At 45.3% G+C, this 26,678-nt stretch overlaps 1 protein-coding gene across 1 annotated transcript; it reads left to right on the top strand.

Annotated features, from left to right (window-relative positions):
* The first annotated feature begins 236 nt into the window (after nucleotides 1-236).
* On the top strand, nucleotides 237-21,062 carry LOC311124009 (transketolase-like). The gene is made up of 13 exons (XM_084198230.1): nucleotides 237-578; nucleotides 6,330-6,447; nucleotides 7,668-7,781; nucleotides 8,070-8,167; nucleotides 8,607-8,798; nucleotides 9,169-9,296; nucleotides 9,614-9,810; nucleotides 9,943-10,107; nucleotides 11,661-11,817; nucleotides 15,200-15,330; nucleotides 18,393-18,573; nucleotides 18,905-19,024; nucleotides 19,122-21,062. Exons 1-13 carry the CDS (start codon nucleotides 472-474, stop codon nucleotides 19,292-19,294), a joined length of 1,881 nt encoding a protein of 626 aa, XP_084054356.1. The 5' UTR covers nucleotides 237-471; the 3' UTR covers nucleotides 19,295-21,062.
* The last annotated feature ends 5,616 nt before the right edge of the window (nucleotides 21,063-26,678 follow it).

Below are 26,678 nucleotides of genomic sequence, written 5' to 3'. Positions count from 1 at the left end.
CCAAAAACCGAGTTTGGGAAAACGCTGGTTCAGAGCTTGCAAGAAAGGCACATCGCCGTCCTTGCGACATTGACCCTTGACTCCCTGCTCGAAGTGTCTCCGGCTAAACGAAGCGCGCGCCCACCGGATGCCTCCACAAGTTGCGCGACTGCTTTCCTCCAATGAGTGAGTCCAGTGGGCGTGACGTGGGGCGTGGCCTGGAGGGGCGCGCATAAAGACGCCTCTCTCCCGCCCTTTCCTCTCTTCGTGTATAGCGTGCGCTGAGTGTTCTGGTAGCTTCGCGGAGTTGATACAGGTCAAGCCTTAGATCTTCAACCGTCACCTGGAGAGACTGTTCTGGTAGCTTCGCGGAGTTGATACAGGTCAAGCCTCAGAACGTCAACCGTCACCTGGAGAGAAGCTGTGCAGCGCGTCAAATAACCGTGCTTGTCATTTACCAGTCGGTCTCCGCTACTTTACCGTATCTCCACCATGGCTAGCTACCATAAACCCGACGAGAAGACGCTGCAGGGCCTGAAAGACATCGCTAACAAGTTGCGGATCAACTCGGTCAAGGCGACGTGCGCCTCCAACTCCGGGTACGTTTTTAAAAAAGTGGTCAGAATGAATGTTTGGATGTTGCGTGATGTAGCTAGCTTAACTAGTTAGCTAACGTTAGACGTTGAACCCGTCTCGGCCTGCAGCGGTACGTGTGGACATGCTGCACGGTGTACGTGCGGATTATTTTCACGCAGGCGGTTGTCGTTGGTTTAACTAGTTAAGTAGATAGTTTCCCCTTCAGGTGTAATTTTGTTTTAGAAGTTAAGTGTTATTTTGACGTGGGTGTACTACGTTACCTAGTTAGCTAAAGGAGCTAGCAAACGTAGAAATCTGCCTTAGTGAGTAACGTTAACTACAAGTAAAACTGGCATCGTTTGAATGACCGTAAATGTGGATGCACGATCAGTCATTACTTTTGATCAACTAGAATCTAGATGACTTATAACTGGCATCATGCCCGTGTTGAATATTTCTCATTGTTGGTATTTCAGTTCTGGCTACATTTTTAGCAACGTTAACACAAGTCACGGAGAGATGTGCGGGTCTCGTGGTTGCCTGCGGTCTTTGATTAAAAGATAGCCCCCTAGTAAAATACTGAATAAAGGAAGAGTGTGTGTGGGTTTAGAAATTCCCTTTGACTCCCACACTCTCTTCTAACGTTGAATTTGCTTAGTCATGGTCTAGCGCTGCTGCTCTAGTTTTTACCCGCAGTACAACAGTGACATTGACCTAAACAAAAAGACTGGGCAGAGGGCTCCTCTCATTGCAGAAGTATTGTTATTATTGCAAAACGTGGCAATATTTCAGCCAAGTCGAACTACCGTTTTTCTTTCTGACCATTATTGCCACAGTTCTTTCTCAACATGACCTTCTGAAAGTGTCTGTAGGGGGTGAAGAAAGGGACACTGTACTAATGGGGTTGGAATGCGTCCAAAACTGCACCCTATTTAGGCTAGAGCGCAACCTTTGACCACAACTTTTTTATTTATTTTTCTCAAGTTGCGGGGGGGCAAATAAAATCCCCCACGGGCTGCCAGTTGGGGAACCCTGGCCTGAACAATTGGAGGAACCAGAAATGCATACTTGGCTCCTCTTCAGTTTATAACACAGGCCATTTCCTTGTAGAACTTCCTCCTTACTGTCATGATTTCACGCCACAGACAGGTTTGGGTGGTATCCCGAGGTATATGGTATTACTGGAAGTGCACACAAGGGGTGCTCATTTTTTTTTTTAAATAAATAAAAAAAGAGGCAGCATGGATCTTGATCCAGGCAAGGCTTGATTGTCTTTTGATGTAACCAAGAAACTTGAGCTAGCCACTTAGCTATCAAGTTAACAAACCAAATGCATAGCTGGAGCCCTGAGCTGGATATCCATTTATTTGGCACATCATAGAACTATAAGCAGTGGAGTAGCCCCCCGAATTATATATATATATATATATATATAATATATTTTAGCGCTATTAAATCATCCCTAAATACCCCGGTATACGGTATATCGCCGAAGCCTAATACTGTCCAGGAAAGGAAAGAAGTTTGAAGTATGGATCCCTACCGGTTATCGATAACATACATACATTTCAGTCAGTTGCTCACAGGGAAACGAATAACCTTCCCCTGGTAGAATGGTTGATCTGGTTGATTTCAGACAGTCTTATCACAACAAGCAGGAGTATTTTAGGCCTTGCCATAGCCTGCTATGCTAACCCCATTGTGATACTGTAGGATCATCGTGGCGTGACACTTCCTATAGCACTTGGATTGCTTTTGCGCTGAAAATCTAAACCGCTTTAGGCCTACATAAAACAAACCCAGCTCAAATATGATTTATAAAGGGTCATAATACACGTATTGGAACTTTGTCTAAACATGTCAATTTCAGCAGGTTTCAGTCACTGGAAGATCCGCTTGGAGGTAAATGGTTGAGTAGCATGAGTTTTAATGTTGAATGATGACAAGGTGTGGATGTAAGTTTTTGAATAAGACTAATACCAGTGTGTTCCAAATGGCACCCTATTCCCTATATAGTGCACCTTTTGACGAGAGTCTTATTTTAATTTATTTAACCGGGCTAGTCAATCAAGAAGAAATTCATATTTACAATGATGGCCCGGCATGAGGCAAAAGGCCTCCTATGGGGACGGGGGATTAAAAAAACCAAAACCAGACAACAGCCTGGGACAGGGGAATTACCCCCCCAGGACCTGGTGTCCCTGGATGAGCTCAAAGGACAAACGGTTGAGACAATTAGTTGTTTCTAATAGTCACTAGTTTACGTTGCTTTATGTAAACAGTGTTCTACTTCACACACAACCCACTGTTTGCCGTTGTAGTTGTGCGGTTGACTTTATCCACATTTTGTTACGTTACAGCCTTATTCTACAATAGATTAAATTGTTTTTTCCTCCATAAAACTACACACAATACCCCATAATGACAAAGCAAAAATTTATTTTTAAGAATATTTGGCAAATGTATTTAAAAAAAAAACTGATAGGACATTTGCGTAAGTATTCACACCATTTCCTCAAATTTGTTGAAGCACCTTTTGCAGAGATTACAGCCTTGAGTGTTCTTGGGTATGATGCTACAAGCTTGGCACACCTGTAGTCCCGTGTAGCTCAGTTGGTAGAGCATGGTGTTTGCAATGCCAGGGTTGTGGGTTCGATTCCCATGGGGGGCCAGTATGAAAAATGTATGCACTCACTAACTGTAAGTCGCTCTGGATAAGAGCGTCTGCTAAATGACTAAAATGTATTTGGAGTTTCTCCCATTCTTCTCTGCAGATCCTCTCAAGCTCTGTCAGGTTGGATGGGGAGCGTTGCTGCACAGATATTTTCAGGTCTCTCCACAGATGTTAGATCGGGGTCAAGTCCGGGCTCTGGCTGGGCCACTCAAGGACATTCAAAGACTTGTCCCGAAGCCACTCCTGCGTTGTCTTGGCTGTGTGCTTAGGGTCGTTGTCCTGTTGGAAGGTGAACCTTTGCCCCAGTCTGAGGTCCTGAGTGCTCTGGAGCAGGTTTTCATCAAGTATTTTTCTGTGCTTTGCTCCGTTCATCTTTCCCTCGATCCTGACTAGTCTCACCGTCCCTGCCACTGAAAAACATCCCAGGATGATGCTGCTGCCACCATCATGCCTCACCGTAGGGACGGTGACAGGTTTCCTCCAGACATGACGCTTGGCATTCAGGCCAAAGAGTTAAATCTTGATTTCATCAGACCAGAGAATCTTGTTTCTCATGGTCTGAGAGTCTTCAGGTGCCTTTTGGCAAACTCCAAGCGGGCTGTGATGTGCCTTTTTACTGAGGAGTGGCTTCCGTTTGGCCACTCTACTATAAATGCCTGATTGGTGGAGTGCTGCAGAGATGGTTGTCGTTCTGGAAAGTTCTCCACAGTGGAAATCTAGTGCTCTGTCAGAGTGACCGTTGGGTTCTTGGTCTCCTCCCTGACCAAGACCCTTCTTCCCCCGATTGCTCAGTTTGGCCGGGCAACCAGCTCTAGGAAGTCTTGGTGGTTCCAAACGTATTCCATTTAAGAATGATGGAGGCCACTGTGTTCTTGGGGACCTTCAATGCTGCAGAAATGTTTTGGTACCCTTCCCCAGATCTGTGCCTCGACACAATCCTGTCTCGGAGCTCTACAGACAATTCCTTCGACCTCATGGCTTGGTTTTTGCTCTGACATGCACTGTCAACTGTGGGACCTTATATAGACAGGTGTGTGCCTTTCCAAATCATGTCTAATCAATTGAATTTACCACAGCTGGACTCCAATCAAGTTGTAGAAACATCTCAAGGATGATCAATGGAAACAGGATGTACCTGAGCTCAATTTAGAGTCTCATAGCAAAGGGTCTGAATACTTATTTAAATAAGGTATTTCTGTTTTTTATATTTAATACATTTGCAAACATTTCTAAAAACCTGTTTTCACTTTGTCATTATGGGGGTATTGTGTGTAGATTGATGAGGATTTGTATTTATTTGATCCATTTTAGAATGAGGCTGTAACGTAACAAAATGTGGAAAAGGTGTAGGGGTCTGAATACTTTCCATAGGCTATGTAGGATGAATAATAATTGATTGAATTCGTAGTGCTTTTCATGACTACACGGGCAACAATGGGTTCTATGTTTAGTTGTAGCCCAATGGGAGTCACAGATCATCTGACCAAAGTAAGGAAGATCATTGAGTTCAATGACTGTTTCTGAAAATGGTTTGTTGTAGGCTACAGTATTTTACACGCATCTCTTCAATGCGAGGCAGACTCTTCTTATGGCTCCACCCACAGTTGCCTTGCCAAGTAGTTCAGCATCGGCCACATTGTACAGGAAACTTCAAGCGGAAAAAATATTGCAAAGCAGTGAAAGCGGAACCACGTTGGGTTACATTGCTACAGTAAGTTGGCCAGATATATGATTTTAAAAAACTATACTGAACAAAAATCCAGTGCATTCAGAAAGTATTCAGACCCCTTGACTTTTTCCACATTTTTGTTACGTTACAGCCTTATTCTAAAATAGATTAAATGGTTTTCCCCTCATCAGTTTTAGAATAAGGCTGTAACGTAACAAAAATGTGGAATAAGTCAAGGGGTCTGAATACTTTCCGAATGCACTGTATAAACGCAACATGTAAAGTGTTGGTTTCATGAGCTGAAATAAAAGATCCCAGAAATGTTCCATACGAACAAAAAAGCTTATTTCTCGTTTTTTTGCACATTTGTTTCCATCCCTGTTCTCCTTTGCCAAGATAATCCATCCACCTGACAGGTGTGGCATATCAAGGAGCTGATTAAACAGCATGATCATTACACAGGTGCACCTTGTGCTGGGGACAATGAAAGGCCACTCTAAAATCAGCAGTTTTTCCCAACACGATTCCACATGTTTTGAGGGAGCGTGTAATTGACACGCTGACTGCAGGAATGTCTACCAGAGCTGTTGCCAGATAATTAAATGTTAATTTCTCTACCATAAGCTGCCCCCAACGTAATTTTAGAGAATTTTGCAGTACGTCCACCCGGCCTCACAACTGCAGACCACGAGTAACCACGCCAGCCCAGGACCTCCACATCTGGCTTCTTCACCTGCGGGATCGTCTGAGACCAGACACACAGCTGATGAAACTGTGGGTTTGCTCAACTGAAGAATTTCTGCACAATCTGTCAGAAATGGTCTCCAGGAAGCTCGTTTGCGTGCTCATCGACCTCACCAGGGTCTTGACCTGGGATGCTCTGGATCTACGTATACCACAGCATGTTCCAGCCAATATCCAGCAACTTCACACAGCCATTGAAGAGGAGTGGGACAACATTCCACAGGCCACAATCAACAGCCTGATCAACTCTATGTGAAGGAGATGTGTCCGATGTATTTCCAGTCATTTGAAATCCATAGATTAGTGCCTAATTTAAATTTTCAATTGACTGATTTTCTTAGTTCATGTAACTCAGTAAAATGTTAAATGGTTGCATGTTGCATTTTTTATTTGTGTAACTGTCAGGTAAACATTAATACAGATCCTCGAAATGAGGTGAAACTGGGTAACATGCATGTGAGTGGTTTCCCCATTTAACAGCTGTTTGTGACGTGAACTGGTACTGACAGCCTGCTCTCAATGCCTCTCTCTCACTCTGCCGGTCCCTTCTCTCTCACTCTGCCGGTCCCTTCTCTCTCACTCTGCCGGTCCCTTCTCTCTCAACTCTGCCGGTCCCTTTTCTCTCACTCTCTCTCTGCCGGTGCCGGTCCCTCTTCTAATCCTCCCTTGATCTCTCCCTCTTTCCAGTCACCCCACCACCTGTTGCAGTGCAGCAGAGCTCATGTCGGTGCTCTTCTTCCATACGATGCGTTACAAAGCCACTGACCCACGCAACCAGTGCAACGACCGCTTCGTACTTTCCAAGGTGAGGCACGCACACGCTCTACTAGGGCTGACCCCATTTAGTCAACTGGTCGATTGTTTGGTCCACAGATTTCTTTGGTCGAGCAGTAGCAAAAAACTTTTTTTAAAGGAACTGTCGGCTTTAAACGTACTCTTGAAAGTAGTAATAGTAGAATGCACAAGGTGCAATATCTAAATTGGGTAGTACATCATCAGTTCCTCCTGTCATGTTAGTCGTTGCAGACCGTAGAGCTATTTATAACTTGTCAGACATGTCCAGATCAACTAGCCCATGTCGGCTAGCCCAAATATCACATGAATACACCTTACACATGGCACAATGTATAGAATTGCAAGAAAATTAGCTTTAAAACTGCAAAATGTTCTTTGCGCCCCATGACAAAATGTATAGAATTGCAGTAAATAATCGTTAAACCTGCAAAATTCTCTCCACCAACGAGGGGTGTGAACAATTTGTCATGAACAGTGCTTGTGCCCATTGAAATAGACGTGGCGATTCTGAAACATCTGTGCGCTGTTGAATTGGCGCCTTTTCCTAGACCATGTTGCTGTGTGCATAATAGCAAAGTTAACCAGCATATTGGTGTTGAGAACAATGTGGCGGAGGTAGCAGCAGAATGAGGAAGTGAGAAAACAGCCCTGGCTTTAATTGTCTTAAGAAAAGTGAGGAGACACATCCTGGTTGTTTGTTTTAATAGCCTACTGATTCCATGCGCACCCAACCTCACACAACCGTGCCGGATAAACAATTTCACATTCGGATGTTTTCAGTCTTTGCTGTAATAAAGGCTTTACACGTGTTTTCTTTTCTCTCTCGTTAGACAGCCTCGCTGGTATTTTTTTGTTGTTGTATGAAACATGTATGAACTCACTAACAGTAAGTCGCTCTGGATAAGAGCGTCTGCTAAATGACTAAAATGTAAATTTCCATTTGTCTTAATTATTTCATCAAACAGTGCACTTTAAAGCATCAGACAAGCTCAGTGCATATAGTTGATTTGATTAAAACGCATATATATGGAAAAATACACATTTTTAATCGATTGGTCGGAAGAACAAACCACTGTCGGTCGACCAAGATTTTTTTTCTTCCAGACAGCCCTAAGTTCTACGCGCTCACTGTACACACTGGTCACCTGTCGGTTCTTTCAATTGCACTACATTTCCCAAGCGCCTTCGGAGTCTTGGACTGTGCTCTGATTGGCTGTTGTGTTCTTCCAGGGTCATGCTGCACCAATCCTGTACGCTGCCTGGGCAGAGGCGGGCTTTGTGAAGGAGGCTGATCTGATTAACCTGAGGAAGATAGACTCTGACCTGGAGGGTCACCCCACACCCGTAAGTAACCTCTAACCCCTATATGACCTGTAAGTAACCTTTAACCCCACTGTTAAAAGTTACTTCCAACGGAAGAGTTGTTCATTAGGCACAAAACAGAAAACTGACAAACAGGGGAGGAACTACCTGGACTTGTCAATAAGAAACAATATTTTAACTGTAAGTCGCTCTGGATAAGAGCGTCTGCTAAATGACGTAAATGTAAATGAAACATTTTCAGTTGCGTGCCCTAATGAACATTGCCCAGCTCAGGTTTGACTGTTGACTCGAACTCCAACTGTTCTACAGAAACTGGAGTTTGTTGACGTGGCAACGGGGTCTCTGGGACAGGGTCTGGGGGCCGCCTGTGGGATGGCTTACACCGGGAAACACTTCGACAAGTCCAGGTACAGACACACACCCTCCGAAGCCATAACGCTATCCCACAAAGCACCTCTCATCCAGCAGTGGTGTCCTAGGAAGGTTAATGGTCTCTCAGACAGGTGTTGAGTTATAAACAGCCTTGTGTTCAGCAGTTTCTCTCACTACGGTCTCTCTCTCTCACCCACTATGGTCTCTCTCTCTCTCTCACTACGGTCGGTCTCTCTCACTACGGTCTCTCTCTCTCACACTACGGTCTCTCTCTCGCTGTCTATTTGTGTCTCGGTGTTGTGTGAAAGACACAAACGAAACGTAACAATGGGAAGCATAGAAATAGTGCACAAAGAAACAGATCTTCTGCTTCTTAGACTTGTTTCAATGAGAAGGACATGTGTTATAAATCTGTCAGTGGAAAAAAGTTACATATTGTAGCTTTTAAAATGAAAATATAATGTGTGTCCCTAGTTACCGTGTGTACTGTATGCTGGGTGATGGGGAGTGTTCGGAGGGGGCTGTCTGGGAAGCCATGGCGTTTGGTTCCTACTACGACCTGGATAACCTGGTGGCTATTATAGACGCTAACCGCCTGGGACAGAGTGAAGCTGCTCCTCTCAAACACGACATGGACGTGTACCGCAGACGCTGCGAAGCATTCGGGTCAGTACCCTCTCCTCTCTACACCTGTCTTCCAAATAACTCTTCCTCAATCAGTAGTCTGATCTTTTTCCTCTTCCTCATCACAACTCCTGCTAGCGTCCCCCATGCTAGTTTCTGATAGGGTCCCCCCCTGTCCCCCATGCTGTTTTCTGCTAGGGTCCCCCCCCCCTGTCCCCATGCTCTCATCTCCCCTCTTACTTGAACTCTTCAACTCTTAAATTAATCTGGTTGATACTGAACATGGTTGGTTAATATTTCCTGTTAATGTGACCCTGCCTCACTCTCTGAAATGTGATGACAATGTATTTCTGTCTAGGTGAAACACCCATGTGTGGTGTGTGTGTGTAACCCGGTCTTTCTCCATGTGTAGGTGGAACACGTATGTGGTGGATGGTCATGACGTTGAGGAGCTGTGTAAAGCTCTGTGGCAGGCCCAGCAGGTCAAGGGGAAACCCACTATGATCATAGCCAAGACCTTCAAGGGCAGAGGACTCAAAGGTAGAAGATGGAGGGGGACTGGGAGGGCCCTTTCTGGGGTGTATTAACTAGGGACTAAACACAATTAAACGGGCCGAAACCAGGAGGGACTGACCGCGACTTGTCCAATAAGAAATGCTGGTTTTCATTGCAAGAATGCTTTGCAACGGTGTGCTGTGCACTCATGAATACCCCCAGTACTGCTCCTCATCTGTTTTTTAAAAAGACTGATGGCTCTAGTTGCAACAATCTAATGATCTCTGGATAATGTAGAGCTAAATAATATGAACTATCTCCTGATGCAATAAATGACCTGTTGCTCTCTCTCCCTCCTCCAGGCATAGAGAACATGGATAACTGGCACGGCAAGCCCATGCCGAAGGACCGGGCCGAGGAGGCGATTAAAGACTTGGAGGCTCAGATTCAGAACCCCAACAAGACCATCTGCCCCGAGCTACCTAACGAAGATACCGCCCCCGCTGACCTCTCACCTATCACCCTGCCAAGCCCTCCCAATTACAAGATCGGAGACAAGGTACACGCACCGCTGACCTTTCGCTTAGCCTGTCTGACTACGAGATCAGGAACACATGTTGAACTTTAGCCGTAGGCTTCTGGGTAACACGTTCCTGTCCTCCTTTCACCACTCTATTTCTCCCCCCCCAAGGTGGCTACTCGTAAGGCGTATGGTGTGGCCCTGGCTAAACTGGGTCAGTCCAGTCAGAGGGTGGTGGCTCTGGACGCTGACATGAAGAACTCTACCTTCTCTGAGATGTTCCACAAGGCCTACCCTGAACGCTTCATCGAGTGCTTCATCGCTGAACAGAACATGGTGAGGGGGAGAGGGTGGAACGAAATATGGCCTAACCCTGAGGGGTGAGTAGAGGCCCTGAATGAACTGGACACCCCGAAGGCCTTCTCAAAAGTACCCACGTGTCCTAATTGGAACTTAAGGCCACATAACATTGGTACAGTTGTCAGAATGATCACGTTTTATTTGGCACATTCTTCGTAGACAACAGGTGTAGACTAACTCTGCGTTGTTGAAGGGGCCCATAACTAAGCATTTCACGGTTAAAGATCAGATAAAAAATATAGACTTTTTGGATAGATAATAGACAGTAGCAGCAGTATACTGTAGGTAGGGGTAAAGTGACTAGACAACAGGATAGATAATAGACAGTAGCAGCAGTATACTGTAGGTAGGGGTAAAGTGACTAGACAACAGGATAGATAATAGACAGTAGCAGCAGTATACTGTAGGTAGGGGTAAAGTGACTAGACAACAGGATAGATAATAGACAGTAGCAGCAGTATACTGTAGGTAGGGGTAAAGTGACTAGACAACAGGATAGATAATAGACAGTAGCAGCAGTATACTGTAGGTAGGGGTAAAGTGACTAGACAACAGGATAGATAATAGACAGTAGCAGCAGTATACTGTAGGTAGGGGTAAAGTGACTAGGCAACAGGATAGATAATAGCAGCAGCATATGTGGTGTGTGTTGGGGTGGAAGTGAGTGTGTGTGGGTACCGTCCAGTGTGTGTGCACAGTTGGTGCAAAAAAAAGGTTCAATGCAGGTAATCCGGGTAGCCATTAGATTAGCTATTTAGCGGTCTTGTTTAGAAGTCTTATGGCTTGGGGGTAGAAGCTGTTCAGGGTCCTGTTGGTTCCAGACTTGGTGCACTGGTACCGCTTCCCGGTGCTGGTACCGCTTCCCGGTGCTGGTACCGCTTCCCGTGCGGTCGCAGATAAGTCTGGCTTTGGTGGCTGGAGTCTTTTGACATTTTTTGGGGCCTTTAACACTTCCTGGTATAGAGGTCCTGAATGACAGGGAGCTCGGGCCAAGCAGTTGCCATACCAAGCAGTGATTCAGCCAGTCAAGATGCTCTCGATGGTGCAGCTGTATAACTTTTTGAGGATCTGAGGGCCCATGCCAAATCTTTTCAGACTCCTGAGGGGGAAGATTGCGTTATCTGTTGGGGTGGTATGCGAATTGGAGTGGGTCTAGGGTGATGGTGTTGACGTGAGCCATGACCATCCTTTCAAAGCATATTATGGCTACAGATGTGAGTGCTAAGGGGCGATAGTCATTTAGACAGGTTACCTTGGCGTTCTTGGGCACAGGGACTATGGTGGTCTGCTTGAAACATGTAGGTATTACAGACTGAGTCAGGGAGAGGTTGAAAATGTCAGTTAAGACTCCTGCCAGCTGGCCAGCGCATGCTCAGTGTACTCATCCTGGTCATCTGTTTTAAGGAATACTGTGAAACATCTTTCCACTATTAGTGCCAGAGATAGCCTTTTTTTCTGAAATTACAATGCAACAATAAAAATCCTATGTGTAGCACCTTTTAAAAAAAAATATTATATTGTCTGTTTAGGTGAGCGTGGCGATCGGCTGTGCCACACGGGACCGCACGGTGGCGTTCGCCAGCACCTTCGCTGCCTTCCTGTCCCGGGCCTACGACCATATCAGAATGGCTGCAGTCTCCGAGTCTAACATCAACCTGGCTGGGTCACACTGTGGAGTCTCCATCGGTCAGTACTGTGTGTGTCAGTCTTGTGCCCTTGACTGATTTCCCCCTCCACCAATCAAACTCTACTCTCCTTCCTTCAACAACCAATCACACTCCAATTCCCCGTACCCTTGGACATACTGCCAAATTCTCTAAAATGACGTTGGAGGCGGCTTATGGTAGAGAAATGAACATTAATTCTCAGGCAACAGCTCTCGTGGACATTCCACCATGCAAAATAAAATTGAGAAAATGAATCCATAATTGTACTGTGTAATGAGGTGCAAATGTGTATCGGACTACTTCAGCAGAGGTAGCTATCACTCACAGCCACGTTGTAATCTTCGAGTGCTTGAACATTTTGGTTGTTTACATACAATTTATCCACCACTAGACGAACATTCTGCTTCTCTGCTCTGAGCCTTTTGAAAGTGGGGTACAGGGCGCGTTCTCTCCACTATTTCATGGGGAAATTGTTCATTAATAGAGAATGGGGTATTCTTCAGTTCCCTGCCCTTTTGGCAATCTTCATTTTGTAGTGAGTTAGCATAACTACGATCGGACGGGGCCTTCCCTCCCCTCCACCACTGAAACGGTCAGCCCTTTGACAATCTATTGTATTCCCCTGTTCGTCCGTCATCTTGAGATTACGTTTCATGAACACCTTGACTTTATCCTCTGTTGACTGATAGTTTTCCTCCTCCTTTATTCCCATTATAACAATATTATTCTTCATACTTCTGCACTTTAGATCATGTAACGTAATTAGTCTTTCGTTGTTTTATAATAATAATAATAATAATAATAATAAGATATCATACTGTAGTGTCTTAGGGAGCCACGGTAGTTGTTTTATCATACCGTAGTGTCTTAGGGAGCCACGGTAGTTGTTTTATCATACCGTAGTGTCTTAGGGAGCCATGGTAGTTGTTTTATCATACTGTAGTGTCTTAGGAAGTCCACGCTAGTTGTTTTATCATACCGTAGTGTCTTAGGGAGGCCACGGTAGTTGTTTTATCATACTGTAGTGTCTTAGGGAGCCACGGTAGTTGTTTTATCATACCGTAGTGTCTTAGGGAGCCACGGTAGTTGTTTTATCATACCGTAGTGTCTTAGGGAGCCATGGTAGTTGTTTTATCATACTGTAGTGTCTTAGGGAGTCCACGGTAGTTGTTTTATCATACTGTAGTGTCTTAGGGAGCCACGGTAGTTGTTTTATCGTACCGTAGTGTCTTAGGGAGGCCACGGTAGTTGTTTTATCATACCGTAGTGTCTTAGGGAGGCCACGGTAGTTGTTTTATCATACCGTAGTGTCTTAGGGAGGCCACGGTAGTTGTTTTATCATACCGTAGTGTCTTAGGGAGCCACGGTAGTTGTTTTATCATACCGTAGTGTCTTAGGGAGCCACGGTAGTTGTTTTATCATACCGTAGTGTCTTAGGGAGCCACGGTAGTTGTTTTATCATACCGTAGTGTCTTAGGGAGGCCATGGTAGTTGTTTTATCATACTGTAGTGTCTTAGGGAGCCACGGTAGTTGTTTTATCATACCGTAGTGTCTTAGGGAGCCACGGTAGTTGTTTTATCATACCGTAGTGTCTTAGGGAGCCACGGTAGTTGTTTTATCACACCGTAGTGTCTTAGGGAGGCCACGGTAGTTGTTTTATCATACTGTAGTGTCTTAGGGAGTCCACGGTAGTTGTTTTATCATACCGTAGTGTCTTAGGGAGCCACGGTAGTTGTTTTATCGTACCGTAGTGTCTTAGGGAGCCACGGTAGTTGTTTTATCATACCGTAGTGTCTTAGGGAGCCACGGTAGTTGTTTTATCATACCGTAGTGTCTTAGGGAGTCCACGGTAGTTGTTTTATCATACCGTAGTGTCTTAGGGAGCCACGGTAGTTGTTTTATCGTACCGTAGTGTCTTAGGGAGCCACGGTAGTTGTTTTATCATACCGTAGTGTCTTAGGGAGCCACGGTAGTTGTTTTATCATACTGTAGTGTCTTAGGGAGCCACGGTAGTTGTTTTATCATACCGTAGTGTCTTAAGGAGCCACGGTAGTTTTATCATACCGTAGTGTCTTAAGGAGCCACGGTAGTTTTATCATACCGTAGTGTCTTAGGGAGTCCACTGTAGTTTCAATAACTTATTTTCCACTTGTATTTTTCTTCCATTTTCTTAATGTAATTCATTCCTGTTTTTAAGGCCTCAACCTCCCCCAGTAGCCCAGGCAATAGATCCAGCAGTTTTAACTGCTCGCTCATGCTTGTAAGCAACGCTGTATCATCTGGAGACATAGTTATAAAAACGTCCCCCTCCAATGTTACATTTGGAATTTTAAACGGCGGCTTCCCCTCAGTTTCGCTCAGAGCTCGAGGAACGGTCTTCTCTTGTTCACTTCGATGTAGCTGATTTTATTTTTCGAGCGTATCAAAATGCTGATCAATAAATAGCTCAAGGTTCTCTCTATTATCCAGAGTCTTTTGTTTCACAGTTATCAGCTAATCAATTTTACGTGCCTACCACGCTGCAACCTGCCACGTCATCAAGCCCCGATGCCGTCTTCGTAGGACAGATAGCTCTGACTTTCTTCCATAGTGCCAACGATGAAGTTATTCATGTTCTTAGCTTTGTTTTGAAAATAAAGAGGTAAAACTATTCTGGGGATGATTATGTGCATCTTCAATATGTGTTCCTCTTTAGTGTATTTGACTATATGTCGCAAGTAAAAGCCTTGGGAAAAGCCTCTGGAAGGTTAAAATAACCCTGAGACTTAGAAAAAGGAAAGTATGACATCTTCCTATGAATTTTATTTGCCCGTATAAAGTCTTATGACAGAGTTTTTAAAGAATGTCTTCGACGGGGTAATTTGGTATTACTGAAAATAAATGCAACAACTTGGGAGCCATTCCATTCTAGAGGTTTATTCTACCTGTAAGATTTTATGGGAAGATTATTCCATTTAATTAAATCTGCTTTCGTATTAAGTAATGGAATGAATGTTGTATTTGTCACTAATAATGATCCGAAGTAGTGAATATGTTTTGTGGTCCACTTGAAGGATCACTGACTTCTTCTTCTTATTATTTCATCATTTTCCGCGTAAAAATATGTATTTAACAAAGGGGGCATTGAGTTTACAATATCGGTCAGGTATATCAGATCATCTGCAAGTAAGTTTAGTTGATATTCATGTTTACTTTACATTACATTTTAGTCATTTAGCAGACGCTCTTATCCAGAGCGACTTACAGGAGCAATTAGGGTTAAGTGCCTTGCTCAAGGGCACATTTACGTCATTTAGCAGACGCTCTTATCCAGAGCGACTCACCAATTGGTGCGTTCACCCTATAGCCAGTGGGATAACCACTTTACTGATGCCTGTTATGTGTTACTTCCTGTCCCCAGGTGAGGATGGCCCCTCCCAGATGGCATTGGAGGACATTGCCATGTTTCGCGCTATCCCAACATGCACTGTGTTCTACCCCAGTGACGGCGTCTCCACTGAGAGGTCTGTGGAGCTGGCTGCCAACACCAAGGTCAGGATGTTATTTATATGGGGGATAACATGTGGAGCTGGCTGCTAACACCAAGGTCAGGATGTTATTTATATGGGGGATAACATGTGGAGCTGGCTGCTAACACCAAGGTCAGGATGTTATTTATATGGGGGATAACATGTGGAGCTGGCTGCCAACACCAAGGTCAGGATGTTATTTATATGGAGGATAACATGTGGAGCTGGCTGCCAACACCAAGGTCAGGATGTTATTTATATGGGGGATAACATGTGGAGCTGGCTGCTAACACCAAGGTCAGGATGTTATTTATATGGAGGATAACATGTGGAGCTGGCTGCCAACACCAAGGTCAGGATGTTATTTATATGGGGGATAACATGTGGCGCTGGCTGCTAACACCAAGGTCAGGATGTTATTTATATGGGGGATAACATGTGGAGCTGGCTGCTAACACCAAGGTCAGGATGTTATTTATATGGGGGATAACATGTGGAGCTGGCTGCTAACACCAAGGTCAGGATGTTATTTATATGGGGGATAACATGTGGAGCTGGCTGCCAACACCAAGGTCAGGATGTTATTTATATGGAGGATAACATGTGGAGCTGGCTGCTAACACCAAGGTCAGGATGCTATTTATATGGGGGATAACATGTGGAGCTGGCTGCTAACACCAAGGTCAGGATGTTATTTATATGGGGGATAACATGTGGAGCTGGCTGCTAACACCAAGGTCAGGATGTTATTTATATGGGGGATAACATGTGGAGCTGGCTGCTAACACCAAGGTCAGGATGTTATTTATATGGAGGATAACATGTGGAGCTGGCTGCTAACACCAAGGTCAGGATGTTATTTATATGGGGGATAACATGTGGAGCTGGCTGCTAACACCAAGGTCAGGATGTTATTTATATGGGGGATAACATGTGGAGCTGGCTGCTAACACCAAGGTCAGGATGTTATTTATATGGGGGATAACATGTGGAGCTGGCTGCTAACACCAAGGTCAGGATGTTATTTATATGGAGGATAACATGTGGAGCTGGCTGCTAACACCAAGGTCAGGATGTTATTTATATGGAGGATAACATGTGGAGCTGGCTGCTAACACCAAGGTCAGGATGTTATTTATATGGGGGATAACATGTGGAGCTGGCTGCTAACACCAAGGTCAGGATGTTATTTATATGGGGGATAACATGTGGAGCTGGCTGCTAACACCAAGGTCAGGATGTTATTTATATGGGGGATAACATGTGGAGCTGGCTGCTAACACCAAGGTCAGGATGTTATTTATATGGGGGATAACATATTCCCAGCTCTGCAGAGACAGAATCATTAGATCATTTGTTTTGGTTCTGTCCATTTTGTAGCTTGTTTTTGGACACAGGTCCAGGAATGGCTAAAGGATTGCAATATTTACCTGGATCTAACCTTGCAGATGGCATTACTGGGTGATCTGAAAAGTCATAGTCAATCGATCAATAATATAATAATACTTTTAGCAAAAATGTTTGTGAATTAAAAATAATCTGTAGAAGCAATGAGAATAGAAAGGTTCAGAACTTTTGTAAAACATCACAGTACAGTTGAAATATATATGGCAAATAGAAATCCTATATGGATGGTGTTAAGAGATAGATGGGAGGGGTTGAATAGAGTTGCAGGATGGGACTAATAACTAATAACAAGATAGCTAATAATGTAAGCATACTGTGTCCATAATAAGTATATAGGTTGTATGTTGGGAGCTTTTGGGAAAAGAGCACAGTTAGAAAGAAATGGAATATAGAAGCAAACCGGATGGACATCATGAAAATGATCGGAGGAAGTTCAGGAGTAAAAACAAACAAAATATAATTATTGTAGAATAAAATGTGTATATAGTATGTATGGGCTGGAAGTAGAGGCCAAAGCGTTGTTGGTCACTAGTTTACTCCGATTGGGGAAGGGGTGGTGGGGTTGGAAAGGAAAGGGAAATACAATCTAAATAAGGATGTGCGTATAAAAAATTAAACCCACCAAGGTCAGAACCTATTTTTCTTCCTAAATGGCACCATAGTCACTCTTTAGTGCACTATTTCAGTCACACTATCTATCACTATTTTCAACCAGGCCCCACTGCTAAGCCATAGCCTATTAGTATGACAGAGCCCGAGGGGGGACTAGCGGTATGACGGAGCCCGAGGGGGACTAGCGGTATGACGGAGCCCGAGGGGGACTAGCGGTATGACGGAGCCCGAGGGGGACTAGCGGTATGACGGAGCCCGAGGGGGACTAGCGGTATGACGGAGCCCGAGGGGGGACTAGCGGTATGACGGAGCCCGAGGGGGGACTAGCGGTATGGCGGAGCCCGAGGGGGACTAGCGGTATGACGGAGCCCGAGGGGGGACTAGCGGTATGACGGAGCCCGAGGGGGACTAGCGGTATGACGGAGCCCGAGGGGGACTAGCGGTATGACGGAGCCCGAGGGGGGACTAGCGGTATGACGGAGCCCGAGGGGGGACTAGCGGTATGACGGAGCCCGAGGGGGGACTAGCGGTATGACGGAGCCCGAGGGGGGACTAGCGGTATGACGGAGCCCGAGGGGGGACTAGCGGTATGACGGAGCCCGAGGGGGGACTAGCGGTATGACGGAGCCCGAGGGGGGACTAGCGGTATGACGGAGCCCGACGGGGGACTAGCGGTATGACGGAGCCCGACGGGGGACTAGCGGTATGACGGAGCCCGACGGGGGACGACGGGGGACTAGCGGTATGACGGAGCCCGAGGGGGGACTAGCGGTATGACGGAGCCCGAGGGGGGACTAGCGGTATGACGGAGCCCAGGGGGGACTAGCGGTATGACGGAGCCCAGGGGGGACTAGCGGTATGACGGAGCCCAGGGGGGACTAGCGGTATGACGGAGCCCGAGGGGGACTAGCGGTATGACGGAGCCCGAGGGGGACTAGCGGTATGACGGAGTCCGAGGGGGACTAGCGGTATGAACTAAGCCTTGTGTGTTCCAGGGTATCTGTTTTAAACTAAGCCTTGTGTGTTCCAGGGTATCTGTTTTAAACTAAGCCTTGTGTGTTCCAGGGTATCTGTTTTATCCGACTCACCAGACCAGAACTGAAGGTCGTCTACGACCCCAAAGAGAAGTTTGAGGTGGGCGTGGCCAAGGTGTTGCGTCAGTCCGACAGTGACAAGGTGACTGTGATCGGAGCTGGAGTGACTCTGCATGAAGCCCTGACTGCTGCAGACCAACTGGCCAGCGAGGGTAAGAGCTCCCCCTGGTGGCCTGGTCCTGGATTCACAAAACCTGTGACAGAAGCCAGAGCTTACCCACGATGTTGCACAACGATTTTAAGTCAAAAAGTCATTGTTCTAGTCGTATGAGACATTTGAGATTGAAGTGGGAACTTTTTTTTATATAAGCCAAATTGTGATATTTTTCCACTAATTGGTCTCTTGATGTATTAGATCTTTCTGAATGACCCAGTAGTTAACTAAGTCACTGTAGTAAAACAATAGCAAATGCTATTTGATGAGGAAGAATTATGGCTCATTAGTGTTGTCTTTGTGTACCGTGGTGTCTTGTTTGTGTGTAGGAGTGAACATCCGTGTGATTGACCCGTTCACCATCAAGCCCCTGGATGCCGCCACCATCGTATCGAGCGCCCGCGCCACCGGAGGGAGAATCATCACCGTAGAGGACCACTACAGAGAGGGTGGGGACACGTGCTGCACATTGGCCCTCTGAGAGAGGAACGGCTTAGCCCTCTGAATCGCTCTCTGTGTGTTCTAACTTCACCCCTCTGTCACCAGGTGGTCTGGGGGAGGCGGTGCTGTCCGCGGTGGGGGAGGAGCCTGGTATCATGGTGACGCGCCTGGCGGTGAACCGCATACCCCGGAGTGGAAAACCTCAGGAGCTCCTGGACCTGTACGGCATCAGCGCCAAACACATCGCCAACGCCGTGCGCCAGACCTTCGCTAACTGAGACAGCCTATGGACCCTGGTCTAAAGTAGTGCACTATGTAGGGAATAGGGTGATTTTATTTTGGACGTACAACTCTTCTCTGCTCTCAAACTACTTATCCCCCCCCTGACGCCTCCACACCTTTACCAGCTCCACCTCTTTCTCTGCAGTCTGAGGGGTGGAACAACGTACACCTCTTTTCTGAAGCTTTCACCACCCTACCTTCTCCCCTATATAGCTGCCCCTCCACCACCATCTATCACTAGTGTTAACCCAAGCAGCGCTCTCTAGCATCCCATCTATCACTAGTGTTAACCCAAGCAGCGCTCTCTAGCATCCCATCCATCACTAGTGTTAACCCAAGCAGCGCTCTCTAGCATCCCATCCATCACGAGTGTTAACCCAAGCAGCGCTCTCTAGCATTCCATCTATCACGAGTGTTAACCCAAGCAGCACTCTCTAGCATCCCATCTATCACGAGTGTTAACCCAAGCAGCGCTCTCTAGCATCCCATCTATCACGAGTGTTAACCCAAGCAGCGCTCTCTAGCATCCCATCTATCACGAGTGTTAACCCAAGCAGCGCTCTCTAGCATCCCATCTATCACGAGTGTTAACCCAAGCAGCGCTCTCTAGCATCCCATCTATCACTAGTGTTAACCCAAGCAGCGCTCTCTAGCATCCCATCTATCACGAGTGTTAACCCAAGCAGCGCTCTCTAGCATCCCATCTATCACGAGTGTTAACCCAAGCAGCGCTCTCTAGCATCCCATCTATCACGAGTGTTAACCCAAGCAGCGCTCTCTAGCATCCCATCTATCACGAGTGTTAACCCAAGCAGCGCTCTCTAGCATCCCATCTATCACGAGTGTTAACCCAAGCAGCGCTCTCTAGCATCCCATCTATCACCAGAGAGAAGGGGGGGGGCTTCAGTGAGTGTGTTGAGTAGAGTCTTAACCATACCTGAAGGGTAATATGCATTGTAGTGTTTAATCTACCCATGAATCCTAATGTAGCCTCATTCTACTGAACCCTGTAAAGGTCCTCTGGTTGAGTTATTTTTCCTGCTAAACTGCAATCCTCCTTTTGTTAACTGATGTAATTGAACGGTTAGTTGCCAACTAAAGCAGCTCTGTAGGTGTGACCTCTATGGCACCCTAGTCCCTTTAAAGTGCACTACTTCTGACCAGAGCCCCATGGGACACTATATAGGGGCCATTTGGGACGAACCCTAAGTGTAGAGGTTGTTTGAACTTGTCGACGTTTACTCTCCGTCCAGATGATATTGACTGTTTAACCTTTAAGTCTGTTGATCAGTTTCAAAGGAAGATAGGTGTGTATTTTTGACAGATTTCTTTGTACCTGTATCACTCTTCATTCCAGCTGTTTACATCTCTAATCCTGTTCTAATCGTTCCAAATCACCTGCTTGATCATTCTGTCACATCACTGACCTCTCCCTCGGTTTCTCTATAGCACTGTTACAGGCACACCGCCATCTTGGTTCCTCTGTGAGCCGGAATGGCGTCTAACCACTGCTTGTTGCTGGTCACTGAAACTGATGCAGGAAATTCACATTTGATGGACCAGAGTTGTAATGACTCACAAAAGAGCTAAACTTCAACTGCTATATAGATATATAAATTAATGACTGTGTTCTCCTGGGCTGGGTGTTGGTGATGTTCTGGCCTGTTGGTACCTGACCGTATCTCCTCAACGTGTTACTGATGCTCCCAGGCGCTCTGTCAACTAATGGTTGGTTTGCATCGCTGAAATAAAAACTTGACCCAATGTTACTTGTCCGGTGTCTGTTTTTAATGTAGTTACTTGGACTGAGGTTTTAGGGATGTTGAATATGATCCAAAATAAATAATGCATGTGGACACCTTCAAATGTGTGGATTCGGCCACACCTGTTGCTGACAGGTGTATAAAATCGCGCACACCGCCATGCAATCTCCATAGACAAACATTGGCAGTAGAATGGCCTTACTGAAGAGCTCAGTGACTTTCAACGTGGCACCGTCATAGGATGCCACCTAACCTTCAAGTCAGTTTGTGACATTTCTGCCCTGCTAGAGCTGCCCCGGTCAACTGTAAGGGCTGTTATTGTGGAAAGGTCTAGGAGCAACGACGACTGAGCGACGTGATTGGCCACTCCGACGTGGTTGGCCACTCCGACGTGGTTGGCCACTCCAGCTCAGAACGGGACTGCTTTAGTGCGTAAAGAATAGTCTGTCCACTCCACTACAGAGTTCCAAACTGCCTCGAAGCAACGTCTGCACAATAACTGTTCGTCGGGAGCTTCATGAAATGGGTTTCCATGGCCGAGCAGCCGCACACAATCCCTAAGATCACCATGCGCAATGCCAAGCGTCGGCTGGAGTGGTGTAAAGCTCGCAGCCATTGGACTCTGGCGCGATGAATCACGCTTCATCTGGCAGTCAGGACGGATGAAACTTGGTTTGGTGGATGCCAGGAGAACACTACCTGCCCGAATGCATAGTGCCAACTAAGGTTTGGTAGAGGAGGAATAATGGTCCGGAGCTTTACAGCATACAATGAAATTCTAAATGATTCTGTGCTTCCATCTGTGGCAACAGTTTGGGGAAGGCCCTTTCCTGTTTCAGCATGACAATTATTGTCCCCAGCACAAGGTGCACCTGTGTAATGATAATGCTGTTTAATCAGCTTCTTGATATGTCACACCTGTCAGGTGGATGGATTATCTTGGCAAAGGAGAAATGATCACTAACAGGGATGTAAACAGATTTGTGCACAAAATTTGAAAGAAATAAGCTTTTTGTGCGTATGGAACATTTCTGGGATCTTTTATTTCAGCTCATGAAACATGGGACCAACACTTTACATGTTGGTTGCGTTTATATTTTTGTTCAGTATAACATAGCTTTACAGGTTATCTGACATGGTCAGCCTTAGATTCTGACTGTTAAACCTCCGCAGTGTTAAAAGTCCACTTTCTGTAGTCAGGGTGACTGATCTCCATGAACGCAACTGGACTGCCACACACTGTATAACCATAGGCTACAACAAGATAACTATCCCTAAAAGCTGTTCAATGACCAAACTGCATTAACTATAACTAGTAATGTTGGGAAAAAAAAATTGTTATAACATTCATAAACTGGGCATGCCCCACAGACATCATCATCATAGTAATATATACCAATATATTCACGGCACCAAATAATTAAAAGAATGAAGGTCTACAGTAGCCTCAGCATTCTGTAGGGTTGCGCCATGGGGTAGCCGGAGGACAGCTAGTTTCCATCCTCCTCTTGGTACATTGACTTCAATACAAAACCTAGGAGGCTCATGGTTTCCACCCCCTTCCATAGACTTACACAGTAATTATGACAACTTCCGGAGGACTTCCTCCAACCTATCAGAGCTCTTGCAGCATTAACTGACATGTTGTCCACCCAACCAGATACTGTACTGAAAGCATAAGCTACAGCTAGCTAGCACTGCAGTGCATAACATGTGGTGAGTAGTTGACTCAAAGACAGAGAAAGATAATAGTTGAACAGTTTTGAACAAATTAATTTCTTTAAAATTGAAGGAGAAGCGAGAGAGATACAGTACCTATATTTTGTTGTATTATCATTTTTTCACTTAGCTAGCGAATGCAGTTAGCTAGTTTAGGCTACTCAAACACCCAGCTCAAACAGAAAGGGATGCTATGTTAGCTTGCTGGCTGTGGCTATCCAACACTGGAACTCTAAAGGGATGCTATGTTAGCTTGCTGGCTGTGGCTATCCAACACTGGAACTCTAAAGGGATGCTATGTTAGCTTGCTGGCTGTGGCTATCCAACACTGGAACTCTAAAGGGATGCTATGTTAGCTAGCTGGCTATGGCTATCCAACACTGGAACTCTTCCAAGTCAAGGTAAGCATTTGGTGTTATTAGTTTATTGCCACCGGGGCCCGCCAGTGTAACTGCTAAACTTCTTGCTGACTACACTGTACTGCATGATTGTAGCGGATTTACTAACGCGTTCTAGTAGTTATGTTGACTAGCTATGACGTTAGCTAATATGGTGACAATGATGTAGGCTGTGTGTAGCGGTTATGATATGAAGGTTTGGCTTGGAACGGTTTTTTTCACCTGGTCACAGACAGCTGATGTGTTGTGCACTGAAGTCCACAAGCGAAGGGAAAAGGTGAGAGAGCGCGTAGATGCGAGAAGGAATTATGCAACAAGCAAAAATGATCATGCTGTTTGTACAGTGCATTCGGAAAGTATTCAGACCGTTTCACTATTTCGGTCACCACTGCACTTTTCCCAACACTGATAAAGAGTGAGTATGTGCAGCACCACTCACCGGGGATATGCCGCTGTTCTCCGTTGGTGCCAATAAAATAGGCTATAGGCCTACTGTTGTTCGCTCCATTAAAAAGTTCACCATTTTGATAACGAAAAGACATTTAGTATTTTCATTGTATTCCCTTTACAGCAATAGCCATTTGCTTCCCAAACTATGTATTCCCGCAATTGTATTTTGAAATATTGCGATATACCTGGCTGGCCCTCTACTTTTACTAACAGTTGCAACTCAACAATGTATTTGGTTTTTGCTGCACGCGCTGCCTTTCTTTCTAACAATGCGATTTAAAACGATCCACAAAAAAAGAAAAAAGAAGAAGCTAATGATCCTCTGGGGCCAAATCATGCTGTAGTATCCTATTTTGAATTATTTTATTTTTTTCTGTATAGACAGGAGTAGGCTAATTAGGCTATATCATTTTTTGGGCAATTTATTTGAATGTACTTTAGGGAAAGCTTAGCATCCCCTATCCTTATGGATGCGCAAGCTATGCTTCTGCTGTTTTAAAATATTGAAAAGTATCCCTTACCTGAGTTTTACAAGCAAGTAAGCCAGAGCCGTCTGTTTTCGTTTCCATTGGAACGACACCAGCTGTCAGATGCGCTAGTAGTGGTCTCAGAGTGAGCAGGATAAATCTTTACTTCTTTGCTTGAAAAATAACAGCCAGAAATGTTTTTGAAAGAAAGTCAAATGGTGTTTGTATAATCAGGATCATGGGTTATAAGATCCATGTGGAACCGTTCATATAAGATCCATTACATTTGTGGAGCCACAGTGTGTTGAAGTTTCTTTTTGTATTGGACCTGCAGGCTTTTGCCTTTGCAAATAGTTTCAATCAAAATGAACACGTCAACTGAAGCTGTATCTTTTGGGACAACTCCTTTCAAACCAGTGCCATACCATATTTTTCTCTCACATAAAAAAAGTGTAGATATTTAGGCAAATACATCCCAGAGTAGAGTTAGATTGCACGTCCTTCACTTGACACAATGTCATTCCTCTTTTCTGAACCACACCTTGTGCAAACCCATCTTTGGAAAGACAAGGCAACAGTGATGTAGAAATACATTCACAGAGTCCGACTCACAATACCAAGTGAGAATACACCACTACTAGTATGTTGTATGTAGCTTCCCCTAATGAATGCATCCCAAATGGTAAACATGGGATTGAAGATGGACAGCCACACCTGATCATGTCGATTTGATCAGCTTGCCTACGGAGCTGTGAGGGGAACGGCACCTCCGTACCTTCAGGCTCTGATCAGACCCTACACCCAAACGAGGGCACTGCGTCCATCCACCTCTGGCCTGCTAGCCCCCCTACCTCTGCGGAAGCATAGTTCCCGCTCAGCCCAGTCAAAGCTGTTCGCTGCTCTGGCACCCCAATGGTGGAACAAGCTCCCTCACGACGCCAGGACAGCGGAGTCACTGACCACCTTCCGGAGACACTTGAAACCCTACCTCTTTAAGGAATACCTGGAATAGTCTAAGTAATCCTTCTACACCCCCACCCCCCCCCCCCCCCTTCCCCCAGTGGTGGTTGTCCCACTGGCTATCCTAAGTTGAATGCACCAATTTGTAAGTCGCTCTGGATAAGAGCGTCTGCTATGTAAATGTAAATATGGACAGATCACACCTGATCACACCTGATCACAACAACGGCAGAAAAGTAAGAGGAAGATCATGAGTTTTATTTCAAATAAAAAGCAAAACTTTGTTTTCCGAAACAAATCCTGTATTACATTGTGTTTACATCACATTCCACTCTTTGGACATCAGAATGATATGACTTATTGCTTCACACACTATGTAGTGTTGTTGGTGGGATAGTCTCCCTAGGGAGACGGGTTGCTTCCCACATTAACAATGTCCTGTTGCCCCAGGTCTGGGATTTCTGAGACTATACATGGGAGGCCATGTCACTGTCAATCAGTTCTGTCCTGTCCTCATCTCAAGCTGGGTAAAAAAAAAAAAAAGTATCATTCTAAAATCCTCACTATGTGTGAGTCCCAAATAGCACCCTATTCCCTATATTAGGGCACTACTGCTGAGTCCCAAATAGCACCCTATTCCCTATATTAGGGCACTACTGCTGAGTCCCAAATAGCACCCTATTCCCTATATTAGGGCACTACTGCTGACCGGGGCCCTATATAGGGACTTGGGTGCTATTTGGGACAGTTTTTTCTCTCTGCATGACATCAAAGGCATACATACCGTTTCCAGGATAAAGTAATCCTTCTACCCCCCCCCCCCCCCAAAAAAAAGAAAGAAAATATATATATATACAGTGGGGGGAAAAAGTATTTAGTCAGCCACCAATTGTGCAAGTTCTCCCACTTAAAAAGATGAGAGAGGCCTGTAATTGTCATCATAGGTACACGTCAACTATGACAGACAAATTGAGGAAAAAAAATCCAGAAAATCACATTGTAGGATTTTTAATGAATTTATTTGCAAATTATGGAGGAAAATGAGTATTTGGTCACCTACAAACAAGCAAGATTTCTGGCTCTCACAGACCTGTAACTTCTTCTTTAAGAGGCTCCTCTGTCCTCCACTCGTTACCTGTATTAATGGCACCTGTTTGAACTTGTTATCAGTATAAAAGACACCTGTCCACAACCTCAAACAGTCACACTCCAAACTCCACTATGGCCAAGACCAAAGAGCTGTCAAAGGACACCAGAAACAAAATTGTAGACCTGCACCAGGCTGGGAAGACTGAATCTGCAATAGGTAAGCAGCTTGGTTTGAAGAAATCAACAGTGGGAGCAATTATTAGGAAATGGAAGACATACAAGACCACTGATAATCTCCCTCGATCTGGGGCTCCACGCAAGATCTCACCCCGTGGGGTCAAAATGATCACAAGAACGGTGAGCAAAAATCCCAGAACCACACGGGGGGACCTAGTGAATGACCTGCAGAGAGCTGGGACCAAAGTAACAAAGCCTACCATCAGTAACACACTACGCCGCCAGGGACTCAAATCCTGCAGTGCCAGACGTGTCCCCCTGCTTAAGCCAGTACATGTCCAGGCCCGTCTGAAGTTT

Source organism: Coregonus lavaretus (genome assembly GCF_964263955.1).
Source record: "Coregonus lavaretus genome assembly, contig: HAP1_SCAFFOLD_622, whole genome shotgun sequence".
In the NCBI taxonomy this organism is placed as follows: domain Eukaryota; kingdom Metazoa; phylum Chordata; class Actinopteri; order Salmoniformes; family Salmonidae; genus Coregonus; species Coregonus lavaretus.
This window is presented reverse-complemented; position numbering and strand designations above follow the sequence as displayed.